The 22,882-nt window shown below is 43.5% G+C and overlaps 1 protein-coding gene across 9 annotated transcripts in view; it reads left to right on the top strand.

Annotated features, from left to right (window-relative positions):
* LCTL (lactase like) overlaps nt 1-10,894 on the top strand; it is a 241,435-nt gene extending 230,541 nt beyond the window's left edge. For 8 of the 9 annotated variants that reach the window (XM_029590227.1, XM_029590210.1, XM_029590244.1 and 5 more), the window contains one exon: nt 9,094-10,894. In XM_029590227.1, the coding sequence (XP_029446087.1) occupies nt 9,094-9,308 (215 nt within the window). In that variant the 3' untranslated portion in view covers nt 9,309-10,894. The remainder of the gene's footprint in view (nt 1-9,093) is intronic. The other variant, XM_029590271.1, reaches the window with a different exon arrangement.
* Nucleotides 10,895-22,882: the final 11,988 nt, after the last annotated feature.

Below are 22,882 nucleotides of genomic sequence, written 5' to 3'. Positions count from 1 at the left end.
CTCCGCTCTTTCAGGAACCTAAATATTAAAGTGGACAAAAGAAAGACAATCACAGACTAACAAAATATTCAATGCACTCTAGTTTCTCTCAAAAACATAGACAAAAAACAAATGGTTGGGAAACAGCAAGGAAAAAACAAGCAGCAGAAAAGGCACCATTCAGCAGTCAGAACTGAACAACAACCAACTGCAACACCTACAAAACCTCCAATCCAACTTCTAGTACAGAACTTGCCTAATACCACCCAGCACTGACTAAAGGCTCTGAAAGAAGCTGCCTTATATTTCCATGAATGTAGGCATGTCCAAGAAAACAGATGTACATCTATGCACAACTAATCACACCACAGGCCTATATAGGTCACTTCTATCAACCAATAGGGAACACTATCATTTTTCAAACTAGTGCTTGTTTTTACCACTGGTTTTATCACAGTTCTCTTCCTGTCAGTTTTAATGCTGGTTGTGGCGTGCTTTTTGAGCATACCATGGAATTTTCGTGCCAGTTTGATTTGCATATCCTTAGTTTAGTGCATCAAGTGGGGGCCACATGTTTTTAATGTGCGTGATTTGAAAAAGTGGTGCTAAGACTTTATGCTGGTCGTGGCGCAGGTTTTATTATATTTAACCCCAAGATAGTTAAAATTAATATAATAATTTAAAAGAGATTTTGAGTGTATGATATTATGTTGGATCATTAGATCCCTGCAGAAAAAACACATGTACGTTAATTTGGATGTGGGCATAAAAGAAATTTAAGACTTGAAGGAAGACAAGACAACAAGAACCTATCTGTGAAATTCTCTAACTGAACTCCGCATCTCCACTCTCCTCAGTGAATGCAAAGAGGAGAGCTTTATTTTCTGACTAGTCTGCAAGATGAAACCCAGCGGGGCTCATTTACCAAAGAGAAGTTATTTGAGCTAGCACTAGAGCTAAATTGCCCTATGCAGTGCCAGAATGAGTAATGTAGCAGTGGATTCATTTATTGTCCAGTGTTAAATCAATGAAGCACAGCGCAATGCAAGGACTTGTCTGAGGCCAGTGCTCTGAACAGAACTGGCATTGAACTCTTCAGGGAAGGGGAGAAATGGGAAAGTGGAGTTTTCCACTGGTGATGGCAAGGAGCCTGAAGTCAACAAAATGGCAGGCAATTTGCAATTTTTAGTTAAGCTTTCCTTAATCTCAGCACAGAGTTGGCACTGATTAGACAAAGGTCCATATTCAGCCACTTGTGTGGCTCGGCTAGTTAGGCAGCTAAACGAATCAAGCTACTTTAGCCTTTATATTCAGTGGTGCAGCCATACCACTGAACATATCTGGCTACCTTAAAGTTAACCGGATAAGTTTATTTGGCTAACTTTATGACAGGTCTATAGGGAGACCAGAGTTATCCGGTTAGCTTTGAATATTGAAGATATAACTCAGCTATTCCCCGTTATATATCCATTTTCCTTCCACCAGTTAGCCGTATATATACTTAGCTGGATAAGTATTTATCTGACCAAGTGGCAGCCGCTGACTACGGCTGAATATTTAAAATGCATCACATAGCTAGATAAGTTGGAACATATCTGGCTAAGTGGCACTGAATATTCATCTCTAAATTGCTGAAACTAAGCACTAATGTTCAAACTTTAATAATAAGCCTTTTTAGTGTGCATTGGCAAGTGTTAAATAATAGTGTTAAATACTAATCAATATTAACTTTTGGACATCTTCTTTAACTAGACAATTGGCAGATGAGTCACTGTATAAATTTGAAAATTTCATATTAACAAGCAGATTGTTATTATGCTATAGTCAACAAAATATCACCATTCTCATCATCTGGGTGTTTTCTGGTGTCTCCTGGGTATGATCTTCTTGCTTCTTTCCCTTTAACACAGTTTGCAGGCAGAAGCACCAGAAACATAAGAGCAGCTGGGCTTATCGCATTTGTTCCAGCTTCTTTGGACCTACAGTCATTCCTGTCAGTCTCAGTTATCTTTGTATTCCACCCTGTTTTCAGCAGAGGTTGAACACACAAAAGTTTTTTTTTTTGTGTGTGTGTTTTTCTTTCACTGCACCCCCTCAAGGTTTAGGTACCTCATAAATCAAACTGACAGGTCATGTGATGGAGTTTCTGTTCCTGTTTGGGTCCACTGAATGCACAGAAGAATTGCTGGTTATTTGAGCAGCCCTGCTGTATGTTGTTCACATACAATGCATTCTTGTTGCTAAAACCGTGCTATTTCAGTTCTTTACTCAAGCATACTTCTGTGACAAAAGCAGTCAAACAGTGCCAGTTCTTGCCTGTTTAAGCAGCTAACGTGAAGCCACTAGCATTTCAATGAGAGAGCAATGTTTTTTTCAAAGTGCCTCTCTGTAGCTGCACCATATAATTGCTGATTCAGGGGTTTCCTACATGTTGCACAATGTAATTGATGCAAGCCTTCCCATCTGCTCGTTTCCAAATTAGGCAGATTTTAAAATATGCAATTCAAGTTCTTTAATGGAATAACTTCAGTGCTTAATGAGGGTGATGACGTTGTAGTCTAAGGATGCAAAGGATATGAGAAAATATGGTGTCACCCTCCATTGAAGCTGAGGAGAGATCAGTCCGATGTTATGGTAATGCTGGATATATTTATTAGAGATGTGAATCGTGTCCTCGATCGTCTTAACGATCGATTTCGGCTGGGAGGGGGAGGGAATCGTATTGTTGCCGTTTGGGGGGGTAAAATATCGTGAAAAATTGTAAAATCGTGAGCCGGCACATTAAAACCCCCTAAAACCCACCCCCGACCCTTTAAATTAAATCTCCCACCCTCCCGAACCCCCCCCAATGACTTAAATAACCTGGGTGTCCAGCGGCGGTCCGGAACGGCAGCGGTCCGGAACGGGCTCCTGCTATTGAATCTTGTTGTCTTCAGCCGGCGCCATTTTCCAAAATGGCGCCGAAAAATGGCGGCGGCCATAGACCAACACGATTCCACGGCAGGAGGTCCTTCCGGACCCCCGCTGGACTTTTGGCAAGTCTTGTGGGGGTCAGGAGGCCCCCCCCCAAGCTGGCCAAAAGTTCCTGGAGGTCCAGCGGGGGTCAGGGAGCGATTTCCCGCCGCAAATCGTTTTCCGTACAGAAAATGGCGCCGGCAGGAGATCGACTGCAGGAGGTCGTTCAGCGAGGGTTCCGGCGCCTCGCTGAACGACCTCCTGCAGTCGATCTCCTGCCGGCGCCATTTTCCTTACGGAAAACGATTCGCGGCGGGAAATTGCTCCCTGACCCCCGCTGGACCTCCAGGAACTTTTGGCCAGCTTGGGGGGGGCCTCCTGACCCCCACAAGACTTGCCAAAAGTCCAGCGGGGGTCCGGAAGGACCTCCTGCCGTGGAATCGTGTTGGTCTATGGCCGCCGCCATTTTTCGGCGCCATTTTGGAAAATGGCGCCGGCTGAAGACAACAAGATTCAATAGCAGGAGCCCGTTCCGGACCGCTGCCGTTCCGGACCGCCGCTGGACACCCAGGTTATTTAAGTCATTGGGGGGGGGGTTCGGGAGGGTGGGGGATTTAATTTAAAGGGTCGGGGGTGGGTTTTAGGGGGTTTTAGTGTGCCGGCTCACGATTCTAACGATTTATAATGATAAATCGTTAGAATCTCTATTGTATTGTGTTCCATAACGGTTTAAGATGATATTAAAATTATCGGATGATAATTTTAATCGTCGAAAAACGATTCACATCCCTAATATTTATATTTATTGTGTTGATGTTTTTGGGAACGGATTGATATTTTTCTAAAATGTATATTGGGAATGGATTTAAACAGTGATTATTCTTATTTAGCAGCAGTTAAAATAGAAATAAACTGAATAACATCTTTGAATTTAATGTCTACATTTTTTAATTATCTAAATTAGCATATGCCAATATTTTTTTTAATGCCGGCTTCATACAAATTGAATGATCTATGTTCTTTCAGTTGCTACTGCAAACCAGTGCTCTGTGTACTATTTGGAAAATATCATTGGGCCCATTTGGGTTTTATGTTCTTTTATGCACTTTTAACACATTTGCAAATTCAACAGGCCTTTCAGATATTTGGATGCTGGGAAAATTGCTGACTTCTGATTCTGCCATCTATATTTCCTTATCTTTGTTTTGCATGACTCATTATTTGGGAAAAAATGAACCTGTACAGAGCTTCTTCTAAGCATTGTTTAGCATTACCCACCCTGTATGACAAAGACAATGAAAAATGAGTGGTCTTCCTCAGATTCCATTCATTAGCATTATATTAGATATCTCAACCAGAAGATTCAGTATACTGTTTCAGAAGACCTCGTTTAAAGTACACAACTTTTCAGTTTTACTCTGTTAGTCAAGAAAAGCATAATTCCTAATATAAAATGTGATAACTAGCAGAAACAAGGAAGAGATCATTGTGAAGACTCCACCTTAAGTGCCAGTTCCAGAGGTTATATCTCCAGAAGAATACAGACAGAGTGGAGGCAATTCAGAGAAGGGCTACCAAAATAGGGTCTGCACAAACAGTCCAATGAGATGATATTTAAGTATCAAAACTGTATACACTAGAGAAGAGGAAAGGTATTAATAGTGAGTAAGAAGTAAACCTGTTTCAAGGTAAAGGATGTTGTAGAACATGGAGACCATGATATGAAGCCCCAATGGAGTAGACTCAGGAACAATGTCTGGAAATATTTTTTCAAAGAAAGGGTGGTGACTGGTTGTGATTGAGCTGGAAACTTAAAGGGGGGGGCAAGAAGAAGCTGCAGGACTCAAGAAGCATTGTATCTGACATGAAAGATTAAAATGCTCTTCTGGACCAAATGACGGAGGCTAAAACTGTTAACGCTTTTCATGAAGGCAAGGGATAAGCACAGAGGATTCTTTGTTGTGAATATGTGAGGAGCTAGCAGAAGCATGACTTAGCAGATGTATTTAAAGCACCCTTTGTTGCGATCCCCCCTGCTGCTGCGCTGCAGGAGGTCTCTTACCTTCCTCCAGAGGCCGCTCTGAAGCCAGGGCCTCGCCTGCGCATCATCCAGGACTTGCTCCAGGGCCTGAGAGGCCTAGCTGTGCCGGTGGCTTGCAGCCTCAGTGTTTGGACTTCCTGTTGGGCGACGCCCTTCCCTAGGGGCTGGCCCGCAGCTCTCTACCCTAGTTATAGGACCAGCGGTGGGCGGTCCTGGCAAGCTCCTCCCAGGGAGTTGCCCTCTACCTCCAGTATTTAAGGACTTTCTGTTCACTGTGTCTTTGCCTTCGGATTGGGTTACACAGTTGCCTGTGGCCTCTCCCGATCCAGGTCCTCCGTGACTACGACTCCTGCTTGTCTTCAGCCTGCCTTGACTCCGGTCCGTGACTCCGACTCCTGCTTGTCTTCAGCCTGCCTTGACTCCGGTCCGTGACTCCGACTCCTGCTTGTCTTCGGCCTTTGATCAGGCCTTACAGTTGGCTGTAACCGTGCTGATCCAGGTCTTCCATGATTCCTAGTCCAGTGTCCTTGCCTGATGTCTGCTCCTGTTTCTGCCAGCCGAGGGGGCTTCGGATGTGAGTATCCCAGCATCGGAGTTCCTGCTCGCCTGGGTCTTCCCCGCACCCTCCTTCTCAGCGTGGTCCGCGACCAGCCTTCCTAGGCTGTGTAGGGCGCGTCTGGGACAGGGTGGTCCGCGACTCAGTCCCACGGGTGGGCTGAGTAGGGCGCCCTGATGGACAGTGCAATGTTCCCGTCCAGCCTTGTCTTCAGTGTCTGCTTCAGCCCTTGCCCGGATGTCTTCCTTTCTCTACCTTGACCTACGTCCTCGTCTGGTTCCTGAGCCTTCTGTCCTGTTGGGCCCTGGAGTGGCCAACAGGAGGGATTCGTCCCATGGGCTCTTGAGCTTCTGCCAGCCGAGGGGGCTTCGGATGTGAGTATCCCAGCATCGGAGTTCCTGCTCGCCTGGGCCTTTCCTGTGTCTCGCTTCAGCCCTTGTCCTGATGTCTCCGTCTGCTTCAGCCTGCTTCTGCCCCGTCTGACGTCTTCTGTATAAGGACTCTGTCTGCCCTCGCCTCTGTCCGGCCTGCTGCCCATTGCCGTTCCCTGCGGCAGGTCCGAAAGGGCCGGGAACAGTCGGAGGACCGTTCACTAGTCAACTTCCCCGTGTTGGCTACCATGGGCATGCAGGTCCGGCTGAGGGCCGGACTCCCTGTTTCTGTTCCTGCCTGCCTGGCTCACCATGCCTGCTCAGCTCACCTCCCACGGTGTGGCCTTGGGCTCCTCCTGGGGTCCTGCCGTGGCCCAAGGGCTCACCACCCGCCCGAGACGCCCGCGCGCGCTCGTAACACCCTTCTAGAACAATTCAAAATTGCATGTTGGAGCTGCTGTTGTAGTGGAAAAGCAGGTAACCCACAGCTGGGTCAGTCAAGCTATGATGATGGAATGAACTAGCAACCTGGTCTACCTAGCAGGTACAAGTACAGTATTAACTAGAAATCCTAATAAAAATGCGGGTTTTCATGTAGCTGAGTCTCTATGACACACTACACAGGCAGGTTGGTGGTGGTAGGGTACCATCCAGAAAAGCCACAGGACGTAGCAGGCTAGATGTTCAAGCAACAGGCATGCTAATATTTGTAGCTCTTTAGATTATTACAAAATGTATATGGTTAGACTTATAAAAGAGGGGAGGGCACTGCCGGAGGTGAACTAAGTAGGAGATCCTGCATGCTCAGCTACCCAAAAGGAAGGAGAACAAAGGATGAAGATGAAAAGTTCTGCCCTGGACGATAAGCGATAACTTACAGTTCATCACGCTCTATGACTAGACTACATCCTTGGCAGCATGGACAGGAATAACTGGGCAGACCAGGTGGTCTCATTGGTATTTTTCTGCTGTCATCTGCTGTATTATTTTATGTTATTGAGTCCATTCTCAAAACGGTATTCAAGCATCAAAAAGAGGTAGTCAAAAATAGTATTCTCTTCTTTTATGCTGTAAGATAAATTGAATGTATAGCCATCCCCTGTCCCAGTAAATGGTTTTGTGGCTGCATGCGTCTCATTTATGGGGTAATGGAAATATTGAATTAGACAGGGAATCCAAAGTAGAGGCAACAATCCACTTCGGTTTGCGGTTCCCAAGAACTTGCCTATATTTATTAATGAGCAAGCACTTGTAGATATGTATAAAAGAGGAAAATCAAACATTTAGTTGAACAGGAAAATTTGCTTTCAAATATTAAGCAAAATGTGGCTTCAACTCCTGAGTCGCTGTACATAGGGGGAACTCCCTGCTCCTCAGACACAAGGGTGAAGGGTTCCTCTGATACTCAGCTAGCTAGATAGAATTCTGTCTGAGTTCCACAGTGAGGGCAACAAAGAGGCCATCTGCATCCTGCCCTTACGGTTAAGTTTATCAGTGTACTACTTTTGGACCACTATGCAAAAACTTTGAGACTGTCATTACTTTTCTCACAACATTGGCAACAAAGATGCTTCAGGGATACCTCAGTCCATGTGACTTCTACTCACATTTCCCATTTGCTTTGATAAAACTGTATTTTAGAAAACTGGATGATTTCCAGGAAATCTTCTGCCATTTGCTGATACTACCACACACAGCTCTACCTCATGCATAATTATGAATATCCTGAAAACCTTAACGGCTAGGGGGTGCTCGAAGAATGGCCTGAGAAACACTGGGTATACGCAAACCTGTCTTGAGGACCCCACAGCCAAGAAATCCACAGTGAATAGATATGAGCTAAATTTGAATGCATTGGAAACAGTATATGCTAATTTATCTCATGGATATGATTTGTAGATATCTTCAAACCCAACTAGCTGTGGGGTCCTTATAACAGGTTTTGGAAGCCCTGAATTAAGGCAAAGGCCTTAAACATGCTAAATTAAAAGCAACTTTATAAGACCAGCCAGATGGTTCAATGGCAAGTACAGTGCACTGCCATGTGAAGGATCATGTTTTGATTTCTGCTCCCTAGGCCAGCTGAGGCTAGGGATACTGTGGAGGCACTTTTTTTAAGCCCTGGAGAGGAGGAGTCCTAGTTCTCTTATAGCAGTGACTCCTGATGGCAAGACTTTAGTACCCGTGATTGCATAGTTCTGGAAAGGGCCTGGTGCATGGCCTCTGGCTGAGAACTGTTGCTGGAATGACTGGCTAAGTGAGTTGGGAAGGGGATGTAAAATAGGTGAAAAACCCTGGGTAGTTGCAATTGAAGGCTTATTTTACCATAACTCAAAAAAGACTGGTTATGATTGAGCTGGAAACAATGAAGCAGGAAGAAGCTGCAGGATCCAAAAAAAAAGAAAAAAACAAATCTTGCAAGATGCTTTGAAAAGAAAAGTTGTTCAACGCCTGGGAACCTGACATGAAAGATCAAATTACTGTAAGCCTTAAACTAGAATTTAATTCAAACCTTTTATAATAATGATCATTGCTATGATGTTGGAAAGAAGCAGCGAAGGGTTTTTAGCAAATGATGTTTTCAGATCCGAGGCAATGCACACATGACCTAATTGCCAAACAGGGAAGAAGTGATCACCATTCAGACTTAAAACAGGCAATTGAATCTGTTGTTCAGTATGTTAAGATTCAAAGTCAATAACAGTTATCATCAATGCACTGACACATTTTCAAGACAGCAAGGCACAGTGTGCAGAAAGCAGAAAGAAAGTGGGCGTGCTGTAAGAACACAGGCTTGAAAATGAGGAAGTATATTTGAGTAGGTTAAAAAAAAAAAACTGCTAGCAAGAATTAGATATGGGAGAAGACTTGGATCACATCTATGATTAGGAAATTGGACACGCAGATTGTGAAACAGAAAAAAAGGGGGAAGCTGACCTTTCTGGTGATGTCAGTAAAGCTCTTTACAACGTGCCTTTTCATTATAGTCCTTACAGTCTCAGATAGGTCTGCTACAGGAGCTAAGCATATGTGCCATTCATTTTTCTAAACCTTTAAACTAGCATTGATTTTCATGCATACAAATGTTTAAAACTTGAATTGAAAAACATGACTCTATTAGTGCTAGGCACAGGCATTGAACTTTATAACAGCATGGATGTGATTTTATTTTATTTTTCCCCCCATTTCAGGCATCTGTCTTGATAAGGTCAACATTAAAGGCTATTTTGCTTGGTCTCTTCTGGATAACTTTGAGTGGATCGAGGGCTACAGCAAACGATTTGGTCTCTTCCATGTGGATTTTGATAGCCCTGATTTGCTGCGCACTCCTTACACATCAGCGTCAGAATATGCAAAGGTTGTCACCAGCAATAGGTTACCAGAGCCAGATGAGATGCAGAGATAAAGAACTGCCATTCCTAAGAACTCAATCAAAATTCTTTGGACGTGGTAATCATATGATTCCGTTGTAATGAAACTTTAAATTCCATAGCAGCTTTTTTGTTAAAAAGAAGTACAGCAGTTGACAACACGGCTGCTTATTTCTGTATTGAATTGCCATAAAATACATTTTTAAGATTCTACTGTTTGCATATACATTTTCCATAATTGGGGGTGTCATTAGATAATCAAGAGATGATGAACCTTTGCATGCATATGTATCTATATATCTTTATCTGTATTCACAGAGTGAAAGAGAGGCCAGGTTGTAATTGGCAAATTTTCTGGCACACAGGACAAATTCAAAGAAAGAAAAAAGCTGAATTTGGTCAAGCAACTTGACACAACTTTATCATTCAGATTAAAAACCTAGCTAAACCATATCTCAGATAATGTACTTTTGTAGTTTGGATTAGTTATATTGATAATATTTCTCTTAACGTTTCCTTAAGAAAAATTGGGAATGGAATGTTATCTTTCTGGTCTGGACTGTTAATCATAATACTCTGTAAGCTGGTGGAGGATTCTCTTAAGAATTATAGCTGTAGGAAAAGTGTGGAAACTTTCTGGTCTTCTGGACGTTACTATGCTAGTCATTTTTCTCAGTAATGAGGAAGATGCATTTCATGCAATCTAGGAGAGTGCAAAAAATGTGGTTTCATGGAATTATTTACAAGAAAAATACATTGAAACAAAAATTTGAAAGGAATAAGGTAAATGTATTTAAAATACTATTGTTTTGCTGTTAATGTTCCATAGTTGTATAATCTGTTATGAGTAATTGCATGTCTATATGTTGTATATCTGGTCGTTGACCGTTCTATTATTTTATTTGTTCAGTCATTTGATCATGTACTCTACAACATTTTCAATTTGCCTTGCCTCCTATATCCTCTAAACGGAGCTTTTATTCTTTTAATTGGGACTTGGAGTAAAATATTCTTTAATCCTAGAGGGCATATTTAAAAGTTTTACAATGATGTAAATCGACAATGGACTTTTTCTGGAAAGAGGATGAATATTCATGTTGCCAATAAAATGCTCTCTCTTGTTGGTCTATCAGGTAAAATATACTATACAGCTGTACTGCTGACACACTGGCTTTCTGAAAGTATAGTGACCAACTGCCTCATGTTCTGCATGGTTTTAAAGATGGACTCACCTTTCCAACAATTTTAAATCCAAAGGGCAATTTGCTAATTAATTAGTACTGTAAATTACAGTTACCACTGGTTAAGATAATGATAAAAACCTAACAAGCTCTTCAGTATTTCATCTAAATTTTTCTTTAATTGCTTGTATTTGCATTTGTGAATAAAACAGAGAGGCTTTTGAATGGCAAGAAAACAGAACTTGGAAGCCATAGAGATGAAAATTACAATTACTAACTGTACTTAAACCTCCATAGGAACATACTATGTTGAAATAAATGGTAAGGTCACTGAAGTACTGAGTATAGTTTATTTAATATGAGAATACTCTAAAGTGATTTATTTTTAAATTCTGATGTTGAGTTGAAAAAATAAAGCTAATGATTAGCGATTCAATTTATCATGGATTCAAATGATTTTTTTGAATATACTGTAAGATCTCATAGTATAAATACAATGTTTTATTTCTCTTTTCAAAGGATGTATGATGAAAACTGATCAAATTATGTATAGATTCTTAAGCTAAATCTTTTAGAGCAGTAAATCAATATACAGTACCTAAATCTTCTCTTGAGAGGATAACAAAATGTTATCCTTCCATATCTCTTTAGTCCAGGCTGTTCTTTGGTCTCTATAATTTCAATTAGAAAGCAGCCAAATACTGAAGATTTTCTGACTGAGAGTTCAAATGGGGTATAGGACTTTCAGACAGTGGTACATGGAGAGAGTCAGTAAAGACAATTCTAATTGTATTTTTGCATCCTGAGATTATGAACCATGCTCTGATTTAAACAACTATAGGCTAAATGAAAGGAATGCAAAAATCCTGCAGGTCCATTTACTTATAGAAATAACCCTTCCTTTTTCTAAGATGGTAACTTTTAAACAGGCATGCGGGCATACATGTGCATGCATTTGTCAGCCTGCGCCCACGGATGCAGCCATTTTATAACATACACGCTTATATGCACGATGTTATAAAATAGCCTGACTGTGAGTACATGTGCATGCAATTTTTAGTGGATAGCGCAGAGCCACTCTAGCTAGGTCTAACCAGACAGTGGACTTGTGGGACTAATATGTCAGAGTAGCTAAGGGAGTGTGGAGAAAGTAAAGGTTCTTATACACTGTAGGTATTTATCAGTTCTTTAATACATACATATTGATGCTTTCCAGGTGAAGAGTGTTTATTTATTTATTTATTTTTAACTTTTATATACCGGCATTCCTGTATGACATACAAATCAAGCCGGTTTACAATGAAACTGCAACTTCGCACGATGGCAATACATAGAACAGGAAATACGAGTAACTGGGACAAAAGAACTCAAACAGTATAATCTATACTATGAATCGGTCCAAGAGACCACCAAAATGATTACAGAAGAGTAAATATAATCATAAAAGCGCAGGTAAAATAGACATAGTAGTTACATTCATTGAGCTATGGGAATGGGTAAATACATTTGGGAAAAGTAATCCAAGGAGCAACATTAGAAACAAATCATGAGTTGGATTACATGAGTAAACTTTGACAACGCCTAATATAATGCTTATCATACAAGGATGTGAATATCAAATTAGAGAAGGACCAGAGCCTGGAAAACTGAAACTAAATCGAGGGTAGGGGAACTTGTCGGAAAGGGTCAAGAAAGATGCGAACTGTGAGGAGATAATGGACAATGGATAATAGATAAGCCCGTTGCTAAAACCAAAGAGTTGTTATGTTTCAGGAAAAGCTTGGCTGAAGAGCCAAGTTTTGAGTTTTTTTTTTGAAAGCCGATGGGCAGGGTTCTTGTCTGAGGTCCAGGGGGAGCGCATTCCATTGAGGGGGGCCTGCTGTAGATAAGGCATGCTTCCATAAGGATGTTTTTGCTGGGGGGGCATATAGTGTGCATTTGTATGCACACTATATGCCCCCCCGCAATTGGGTGCTTAAAATGAGGGGGGAGAGGTTGTGCGTCGCTTTGTGGATAGTTGTGAGAACTTTAAAAAGGATCCTGTATTTAATGGGCAGCCAGTGTAGGTTTAGAAGGATGGGGGTGATGTGTTCTCTTTTATTGGAATTGGTGAGAATTCTGGCGGCGGAGTTCTGAACCATCTGTAAAGGTTTGATGGTATTGGCGGGGAGTCCGAGCAGCAGGGAGTTGCAATAGTCGATTTTAGATAGAATGATGGATTGTAGCACCATACGGAAGTCATTGAAGTGAAGGAGTGGCTTCAGTTTTCTGAGGACTTGCAGTTTGTAAAAACATTCCTTTGTGGTGTTGTTTACAAATTTTTTTAAGTTTAGCTGGTTGTCAAGCATGACTCCTAGATCTCTAACATAAGGTGATTGATTAAAATTTGAGTTGGTAAGTTGAGGAGAACTTGGTGGATTAAGAATGACGTTATTTTTGTCTTGAGAAATGATGAGGATCTCCGTCTTGTTGGAGTTGAGAACTAGGTTGAGGCTTGAGAGCAGATGCTTAATTGACTGAAGGCAGTTGTTCCAGTGGATCATGGTTTTATGTAGGGATTCTATGATCAGGATGAGAATTTGTACATCGTCCGCATAGAGGTAATGAGTTAGCTTTAGATTTGTGAGTAAGTGGCAGAGCGGGAGAAGGTAGATGTTGAAGAAAGTGGGTGAGAGGGAGGATCCTTGGGGGACTCCCTGGTCGGAGAGGACGGGATGAGATTCTTTTTTTTTTTTTTTTAATTCTTTATTTATGATTTTCAATACGAATTACAAACATATTAAATTGTTTGCATCAGAAATACATGGAATGGAAAGATATGAATAACAAAAAGAAATAAAGAGCATAAATCCATAACATTTTATAATCCTTTACCAATACCATTAACATATCAAGCTAAAAGTGGAGAGTGTTATACCTGATGATGAAAATCAAAAGGGAGTTTATCGAAATAATTCCAACAATGGCATTAACATAAAACCTGCACTTCTCTTTACTTTCTAATCTTTAGATACTGGGGATGAGGTTGGTAATTTTCTTTCAGCAAGAAAAGTTTTAAACTGATCAGGCATGAAAAATATGTATATATCTTCCTGTTTTTTAATCAGACATTTACAAGGATACCGTAGTGTAAATGTAAACCCCAGGGAGACAACCTCTTGTCGAAAGGCTAAAAAAGCCTTCCTCCTGATCTAGGTGGATGCTACTAAGTCTGGAAATATTTTGACAGGTTTTTCAAAATATTCAATAGGATACTTATTAAAATATCTTTTCATAATTTGATTTATTTCTTCAGAAGAGGAAAAAGAAACCAATAAATTACCCCATTCTATAACTTGTGCAGATGAATCTTGCAAGAAATTAGTGAGATCACCCTGAAAGGGTAATTCAGATCTATTGTTTACATTTCTAGACTTGGGTAAAAAGTAGCAATTATTAACTGCAGGAGTATTTTCTGGAACAAAACCAAGCTTGTCTGAAAGAAACTTTTTTTTTTTTTTTTCAAAATAATTTTTATTGAGTCAAGAGCAGCGGGCAGTCCAAAAAATATAATAAACATAGCGCCCAACACGCGCCAAAGATACAGAAACAGAATACTGGGCAGAAACAATACAAACAAACTCCACGAACAGTCACTTCTCCCAGAAACTTTTAACCATATATGCGAACACTCGCATAGCGACCCCTAGCCCGTGACCCACATTTTCCATTTTCCGTGTTTTATTACCCTATTCAGACCCCAAACCCACGACATTGTCCCTCCACCCCCACCCCAACAATAATCCGCCATGCAGAGAGTGGTTCTGCACCCTGCACGGCCTCCCCCCCACCTGTTCCCCCTACCCATCCATCCCCAGCCACACCCACACATTCTCCTATCCCCTCCCCCCCCCCCCTACGCCCCCCAATCCCCTCCCCGGGTCCAGGGAATTGAGTTAAGTCCAATCGTTAGAATAGCCAGAGATAAGCAAGGTAGCTTGTGTCCCTCCAGGAAGGCCCTGAAAGAAAGTCTGCCAACATGCTTCATATAGCTGGTCCCTTGTACGATGCCCTGAAATGCAATCCAGATGCTCCAATTGCAGCTCCACTGTCATCCTGGTATACCAAGCCGCCTCAGAGGCCGCACCTTGCGGGTCCACCCATACATGAAGTATAGTCCTGCACGCCAGCAGCATCGCCAGCCGTGCGAATTTGGCTTTGGCTGGTGGGCAAGGGCTCACCGCATACAGTGGGTGGGTAGTCAGTGCCTGCCCCTCGCATCGCGTGGGAAGACCAGTGCATTGAGAAATAGTCTGCATCACCCGGGTCCAAAAGGGAGTGACCGTGGCGCAAAGGAGTAAACTGTGAACCAAGGTACCCTCCTCCCCACCACATTTTATACAGAGCGGAGTGTCAGTGAGCCCCATCCGAAACCGCCTGACATCATCATAGTATGACATATGTAGAATACGATATTGTAATTCCCGAAGCCCCAGGTCTGGATTCTACGTGTGTAAGGACTGAAACCAACGTTTCACTTGCTCAGGAGTCACTGTGTTGTGCAATACAGATGTCCAACGAGAAGCCAAAACAGTGAGGTGATCAAGCCTTTTATACTCCCCACACAAGCGTTTCCAGCTCTTAATGGAATTAGTCATACTAATAATGTCGGAGATGTTAGTGGCAAAGAGTGATTCTGCAGCCACATCCTCCTTAGTCCATCGAAAAGTCTGAATGTAGTGGCGCGCCTGTAGATATCTAAAAAAATGTTTAGGCGACAAGTGATAATTACTAGTCAAAGTTTGGAAGTCCAGAATCTCTTGAGTGTCTGAGTCAAACAAGTGATATACGTAGGTCGCCCCCTTAGAAGCCCAAAACTGAAAAATACCGCGGCAATCCAGCCCGGGGTGAAAATCCAAGTTACCGAGAAATGGCATCAACAGCGAGGAAAGACCCTTCAACCCAGTCAGTTGACGCAGCCAGCGCCAGGCCTTAATACACGGGGATAACAGCCACCTCGGGTAGGTCAAAGCTTGCAGTTTCTTCATATCCACCTGAAGAAGAGAAAGAGGCAACCAGGGAGCAGACATACTAGACAGTAAACCTTCTTCACAATAGCAGTATTTCCCCGTAAGCCATTCTCCCACAAACCGTAATTGACAGGCAGCATTGTAAAGTCGAAAGTCAGGCACACCATACCCTCCCACCTCCCGAGCATATTGTAAAACAGTGTATTTTATCCTTGCACGCTTCCCTTTCCATAGAAATCGAGACAGACCCCCATGTAACCGCTGCACATCCCGAACCGTTAACCAACATGGGAGCATGTGAAGCAGGTATAAGAGCTTAGGAACCAGGATCATTTTAATCAGCGCACACCTCCCGAAAAAACTCAGCGGGAGGAGAGTCCATGCCGTCAGCTGCAATAGAATAGCATCTATTTTTTCTGTAATATTTAAGTCATACAGAAGACGCAGGTCCCAAGGGACCCAAACCCCCAAATACCGCATCTTACCCAGCGCCCACGTAAAGGGGAAGGAGGACTGCCAACCACTTTGGAGCCCCGGTGTCAGCGCCAGAGCTTCAGACTTTTTTACTGTAATTAAAGGTACTTCCCCTACAATTCTGGGAAAGTTAAGAAATCTTAAATTAAGACGCTTGGAGTTGTTTTCTAAAGACTCTATTCTCCTTGCCAATATCTCCCTATCTTTCACCACTGCAGCATTAACATTTTTTACTATTTTTTCCCCTTCTTCCAATTTTTTAATTATTTCTGTTGTCTCTTTTATTTGTTTCTGGGTCAATAGAAAACCTCTTTGATTACCAACACTTGGTGCATCTACTTTTTTATCTAAACCTTTAATGTTAGACATCATACCAGCCATCATTTCCCAAAGTATATCTAAAGTGACCACTTCAGGACTTCCTTTAACGCGGGTTGAACTTACTCCCGCTTCAGGAATGGTAACGCTGTTATTTAGGTTTACCCCTTCTGGAGTCTCCTCACTAACTCTCTGTGCTGGAGGTAATCTGAAGGGGCTTAAGGACGCCTCCTCTGCCAGGCCAGGTAGTTCTCCCAAGCTACCTGGCACATCAGTCTCCTCGGTTCCTTGTTTTTTGAGTGCAGGAGAGACCAAGAAATGGCTGATCTCCTGTTGAATAGGAGAAGGTAGGGAAAGGGAGGGAAAAACCCTAACCTTCCCCTTCCACTTAGGAGGCATAATTGGTTCCTATAATCTGTTTTACCAAATTCAAAGGGGAGCATACACTTCGTCTCAATCTATGCTGCCAGTTTAAATCAACAAGTATAAATGTTATAAAGGAGAAACAACAAATATTCAATATTACCTCAAGAAATAAAGCAGTCTACTAGTTTATAAAAAGTAAACAATTTTAAGGAGCAAGACTACCTTAAGGCGAATCCCTGCGAAGCCAGGCAAAGCCCAGCGCGCGCCCCTTAGGCGCGCTGGCGTCTGCTGCGCGCCGCTAACAGGCTGATGATATAGTCCGCTTCCAGGTCCCGCCTCCTGGTCCACCCCTTGACGTCACAGCTCTCAGCAGTCAGCGATTACCGTCAGGGAAAGCTCCAAGCGCTTACCCCCGGATCGAACAGCTGCTGGTAATGAGGTAGGGAAGCAAAGTTCTTTCTCCTCTCGCACTCTCGGAAAGGTGTTCTGTTGGGTCAATGATATAGGCCGGTTCCGGGTCCCGCCTCCTGGTCCGCCCCTTGACGTCACAGCTCTCAGCAGTCAGCGCTTACCCCCGGATCGAACAGCTGCTGGCAATGAGGTAGGGAAGCAAAGTTCTTTCTCCTCTCACACTCTCAGAAAGGTGTTCTGTTGGGCCGATGATATAGGCCGCTTCCTTGTCCCGCCTCCTGGTCCGCCCCTTGACGTCACAGCTCTCAGCAATCAGCGATTACCGTCGGGGAAAGCTCCAAGCGCTTAGCCCCGGATCGAACAGATGCTGGTAATGAGGTAGGGAAGCAAAGTTCTTTCTCCTCTCGCACTCTCCGGGTGAGATTCTTTATTGTTTATCCTGACCTTAAAGAACCTGTTACACAGAAAGGAATTAAACCAGCTGAGTGCAGTTCCCTTGATGCCAATGTCTGCGAGACATTCTAATAGTATTGCATGTTTTACTATGTCGAAAGCCGCGGAAAAAGATCTAAGAGAACAAGAAGATAGGGTTGTCTTTTCTCCAGGGTTATGAGGATGGTGTCCATAAGTGATAATACGAGGGATTCTGTGTTTAATGATTTACGGAAGCCGTACTGAGATGGGGCAAGTATGTTATTTTCTTCTAGGTATTCCGAGAGTTGCTTGTTGACTATTTTCTCCATCAGTTTGGCAATCAGAGGTAAGTTAGCTATGGGACGGAAGTTGGCTGGGTCTGTTGGTGACAAGTTTGGTTTTTTTAGTAAGGGTTTTAGAATTGCCAGCTTTAGCTGGTCTGGCACTAGACCTTGTGTTTAGAATCTATGGTGCCATCCCTCCTGAAGCAGCCTTCAGGTGAAACACGGAGTCCGTGTCGGGGAACATTGGCAGAAACTGTTAACTAGAATTGTTTTTACAAGAGGGGTTGCCTATGTAATAAAGAATTTGAGAAATACTTAAAGTGTATAAGAACCTTTACTTTCTCCACACTTCCTTAGCTACTTTGATATTGTATCAAGTGTGGTTCCTTAATCCAACAAATATGTCAGTACATCTGTGTCCATGTCCTCAATGGTCTCTACAAGAAAGTATGTAACAGAGATTTGTTCTGCTGTTTCCTTTGCTTGGGTTGGCCATGTGTCTTTTCTCCCAGTTGCTTTTGTTATGCTTGTGCCAGAAGTGAGGATTCTTTATGGGCAACATAGCTTTGATGTTTTTCAGTGGAGGAGGGAGTACTAGGTGTCAATGATAGGGTGCTGCTCTGACTTATGCTACTGTCCGAGATATCCGTGGATGGTGTTTCCTCCTCTACTACATTCCTCCTCGCATCAGCCTCTGGCACTCTAGTCATGGACCTTCTCTGTCAGCATGCTCTTCATATGTGTTGACAGTTGGCCTGGAGGGTGAGTCTCCCTTTCACATGGGGATCACATAATGTAGTGAGCATGTATGTGATCTTTTTGGTGAGAGGTCTTAGTCTCTCTGTCATCTGCTTTTGCAAGGAGTCCATCTCAGCTGTCATTCCCGTTTGCGGTTGAAAGTCCTCCAACATTTCTGCCAGGACATTTACAGTGGGGATGATATCACACAAAGTGCTGCTTCTGGCACTCAGCCCCTCTGTGACATCCTTAAAGGGCTTGAGGATTTTCACCAGTTGTCTCATGACTACCAAATCCTGTTGCCCTAGGTGATACAACACATCTATCTCTGTTTACCAAGACAGTTCATGAAGAGGTGACTTCTGCTCGACTAGCCTCTGCAACATCATGTAGGTAGAATTCCAGTGGGTACCCACATCTTGAATGAGATGCTTGTGAGGATCTCAAAATCATCCTGCTTTTCATGGAGAAGCTGCCCCACCTTCACACTTCTGTGGAAGTGTCCAGCTATTCTCCTGAACTTCTCTATTAACTTATGTAAGTTAACATTCCCTGGACCCCAGTCCCAGGGCCTCTTTTTGGACAAGGTGCAGAGTGTGACCTAAGCATCGTACACCCTGATATCCCCCCTTTGGATATTGCCTTTAACATATTAAAGGCATTGTCAGTCACGAAGAATCCTGCATTTCGATTTCTAGCTCTCTGGTCCAGCTGCCAGCCCTCCAGCATCTCTCTGATTGTTGCTAAAATAATGGCCGAGCTATGGGCCTCATCCACAAAGTGGGTATGCAGCAAAGCCCACCTGAACCCTGATACTCCATCCCCTGTGGAGCTGCTGCCTGCCCCTACCTCAACTAGGTGACACATAAGAACATAAGAAAATGCCATACCGGGTCAGACCAAGGGTCCATCAAGCCCAGCATCCTATTTCCAACAGTGGCCAATCCAGGCCATAAGAACCTGGCAAGTACCCAAAAACTAAGTCTATTCCATGTTACCATTGCTAATGGCAGTGGCTATTCTCTAAGTGCACTTAATAGCAGGTAATGGACTTCTCCTCCAAGAACTTATCCAATCCTTTTTTAAACACAGCTATACTAACTGCACTAACCACATCCTCTGGCAACAAATTCCAGAGTTTAATTGTGCGTTGAGTAAAAAAGAACTTTCTCCGATTAGTTTTAAATGTGCCCCATGCTAACTTCATGGAGTGCCCCATGTACCTTCAGAGAGAGGAAAGAGTGTGAGACATTTGTAGCTGTCCAGATGTCGCTAGTGAAATGCACATTGTTCCCTTCTGCCTTGGCCAGCAGTGCCTGGATGTAACCATGATACTGATTGTATAGCTTGGAGATGACCTTTCTACTAAAAGTGGTCCTGGAGGGCAGTTTGTAGTTTGACGCTGTTACCTGCAATAAATGCTTGAAACCCACATTCTCACCAACTGTAGAGACTGATCATCTAAAGCAATCATTTCGCCAGTGCTCCTGGTCACCACTTTGGTAGCTGCCTGCCTCTTTCCCTGAGATGGTATGACCGAACACCACCCCATTTCCTCTATTGTGGGCTGTCATTTATGATGTATAGCAGGGAACTGCTGGGTACTGGCCTGTCACCTGGCTAGTGGAAGGAGCCAAGGATGTGGGAGCAGCTAGAGGAACACTCGTCCCCTTTCAAAACAGTGTCCTCTGGATTGAAGAAAGGTTCCCCTGACCACTGCTACTACCATCACCAGCTGAATGTTTAAGCGGATGCTGGTTCTCCAGATGTTACATCATCTCAGAATTTGATTGCCTCAGCTGTTGTCTTTGGCACAATGATTACACTGAGCAAAGCACGGATCTTCCCTCATTTGAAAGTGCATCCAGATTTCTTTCATGATCCCTTGCCTCTGTCTGCATTCTTGGAGCTGGATGATGCTGACATTGAAGTAGTGGTGTAGGCAGATGAACTCTGAGAAAAAGTAGCAGGGGCATCACCTGCTCTCTCTCACCAACATCAACTCTCGCCTTCATTCCTCCATCACTAGAGGCTAAGACACTGCTTACTAATCCTCCAAAACTAGTGTCATCATCTAACAGCTCTCCCATTTCCACTTCTGGGAATCTTTTAAAAGGAGATTCTGCTTCACATTCAGAAGAAGCTTCTTACAAAACGGCTTTTACTACCTCTTCAGCACTAACTAAAAAGGTTTGCACTGCTGGTGCTTTCTTTTACGACTTGCACTTATACCTCCAATGGCACTACTGGTGTCCTATTGCTGCTAATGCCTGCCCTTTCCCTCCCCTCCAAACTAAAAGGGAGAAAAACAGGTGGTGGTGGCTCATCCTCTCCATATTTCAGTTTCTTACGGCTGCAGGTGCCTGCCTCTCCTGACATTTTTTATTTGAAAAAAATCCCTCTTTGTTTTTGTTGGGTAACTCACTTTTAGAGCTCCTCTGCCACCTAAGGGTTTCCCTCAGCCTCTGCCTTTCCCAGACATGATAGAATTTTATTTACTGCTCAGAAAGAACTTACTATTTATTTTATTTATTTATTTAAAAGTATTTATATACCGTTTTTCAAAACAAGGTTTTTTTGTCAAAACGGTTTACATTGTAAAATGAAAAATAAAATAAATAGAGTTAAAAATTAAAGATAAAATTAAATAAAATTAAAATACAATAATTGGTATATACCTCATGGTAACAAAAAATCTAAATTAAATAATAAATACTACTACTATTTAGATCTCTTATTCCATCATCCCCAGAATTTGCATTTGTCTCAGTGCTCCCTCTCTCTCACACACACACACATACTCCCTCTTTCACAAATATACCTCCTCTCACATGTACAAACTCAGACACCCATACACACTCCCCTTTTTGCTCAAACACATATTCACACACAGATATACATGCTCAGACACCCACACATACTCCACATCTGCTTAGACACCCACACATACATACATATATGCTCAGACACCCACACACACACACATAGATGTTCAGACACACACAAGCTTAGACACACACAGGTTTCCTCCTGATCACACATACACTAAGGGCTTCTCCCAGCAGCCCTAGCCCTCTACTTCTTCCACAGGGCAGGTTTGGAGCTGCCTGGTGGCTTGTTTTTTTCTTCTGGCTGTCCTGCAGCTCCTCAGTTTGACCTCGCGTCTCTGTGTCTCATCTTCTCCACATGGCAGGTTGGAAACCACCGTGTGGCCCTAAGGCTCTTCCTTTTCTTTGCTGCGAGGCCCTGCAAATCGATTATCTTTGCCGCAGAGCAACTTGCAATGCGCCGCACAGCTGCAGGGCTCCTCTCTTCACCTTATGGCACTACAACTCCTCCGCCACTGCATTTTCACTGCATGGCGGGTTGGGAACCGCCGTGCAGCCTGCCAACTTTCTCTTCTTAGCCACTGTGGCACTGCGTCTTCTCTTCTTCTCTGTGGTGCGGTGGCACCAGCAACTCTCTTAACTCAGTCAGGGCTCTGCGGCCACCACCCCATCCAGGCCACTGCCCTGTGCAAGTGCACGGCTTGCACAGTGGTTTGCACCGGCCCTGCCAGTCACATTCCTATAGGCCCTCCTACTGGTGGACTTTTGATAAGGTGGCATTGATTTTGAAGAACTACTTCCTGGCTGCTATTCCTTGTATGCTATTTCTTCATTCAACTCTGAAATGTATTCTTTTTATAGAGAGTAAAGCCATGGAAGTGGGACTTCCTTAGCTGAGCCCGGCAACTACAGCCAGTGCTGAGGTTGAGGCAGGGCAGGATTCTGCGACCCCGAACACTGTCTCAACAATAAATAGCATCTCAAAAATAGCCTCTTACCAACCAATCATGTCTTGAATTGGCTGCTAATGTTACGGCCCTGGGCCCCCCACCTACCTCGAGGCCGACCTGGGTCACTGTGGTCCCGATTCGGCCTGTCCAGGCCTCTGCCGCGGCTCTCCCTCCTTGAGGGAGATGCCGGCATTCCTTTGTGGCTGGCCCTGCCCCCTAGGCAAGTGTGCACGCAGGAGCTGGTGATTTAAAGGGGCCAGCACGGGAAACCACAGGACTGCCTCCAGATGACATCAGACGCTCAGCCCAACTTAAGTCCTGCAGCCAGGCTCCTTCCTTGCCTTGCAACGAGGTTCCACAGTCTTCTGTGTCTCTAGTTGCTGCGTTGGACTTCGGTTCACCTCCGCTGACTCTTGACTCCTGGCTTCTGACCCTGCTTCGTCTCCTGACTTCGTCTTCAGCTTCTGCTCTTGGTTTTGCTTTGACTTCTGGCTTTTGACCCGGCTCCATCCCACGACTCAGTCTTCAGCTTTCGTCCCTGGCTTTGGTTTGGATCTCTGATTTCTGGCTTTTGACCTGGCTTCGCTCTTGGACTCCAACTTTGGCTTCTTCCATCATCCCAGGTATCCGGTACTT

This window comes from Rhinatrema bivittatum, chromosome 1, assembly GCF_901001135.1.
Source record: "Rhinatrema bivittatum chromosome 1, aRhiBiv1.1, whole genome shotgun sequence".
Classification (NCBI taxonomy): domain Eukaryota; kingdom Metazoa; phylum Chordata; class Amphibia; order Gymnophiona; family Rhinatrematidae; genus Rhinatrema; species Rhinatrema bivittatum.
The sequence above is the reverse complement of the archived record's forward strand: the minus strand, read 5'-3'. Positions and strand labels throughout refer to the sequence as shown.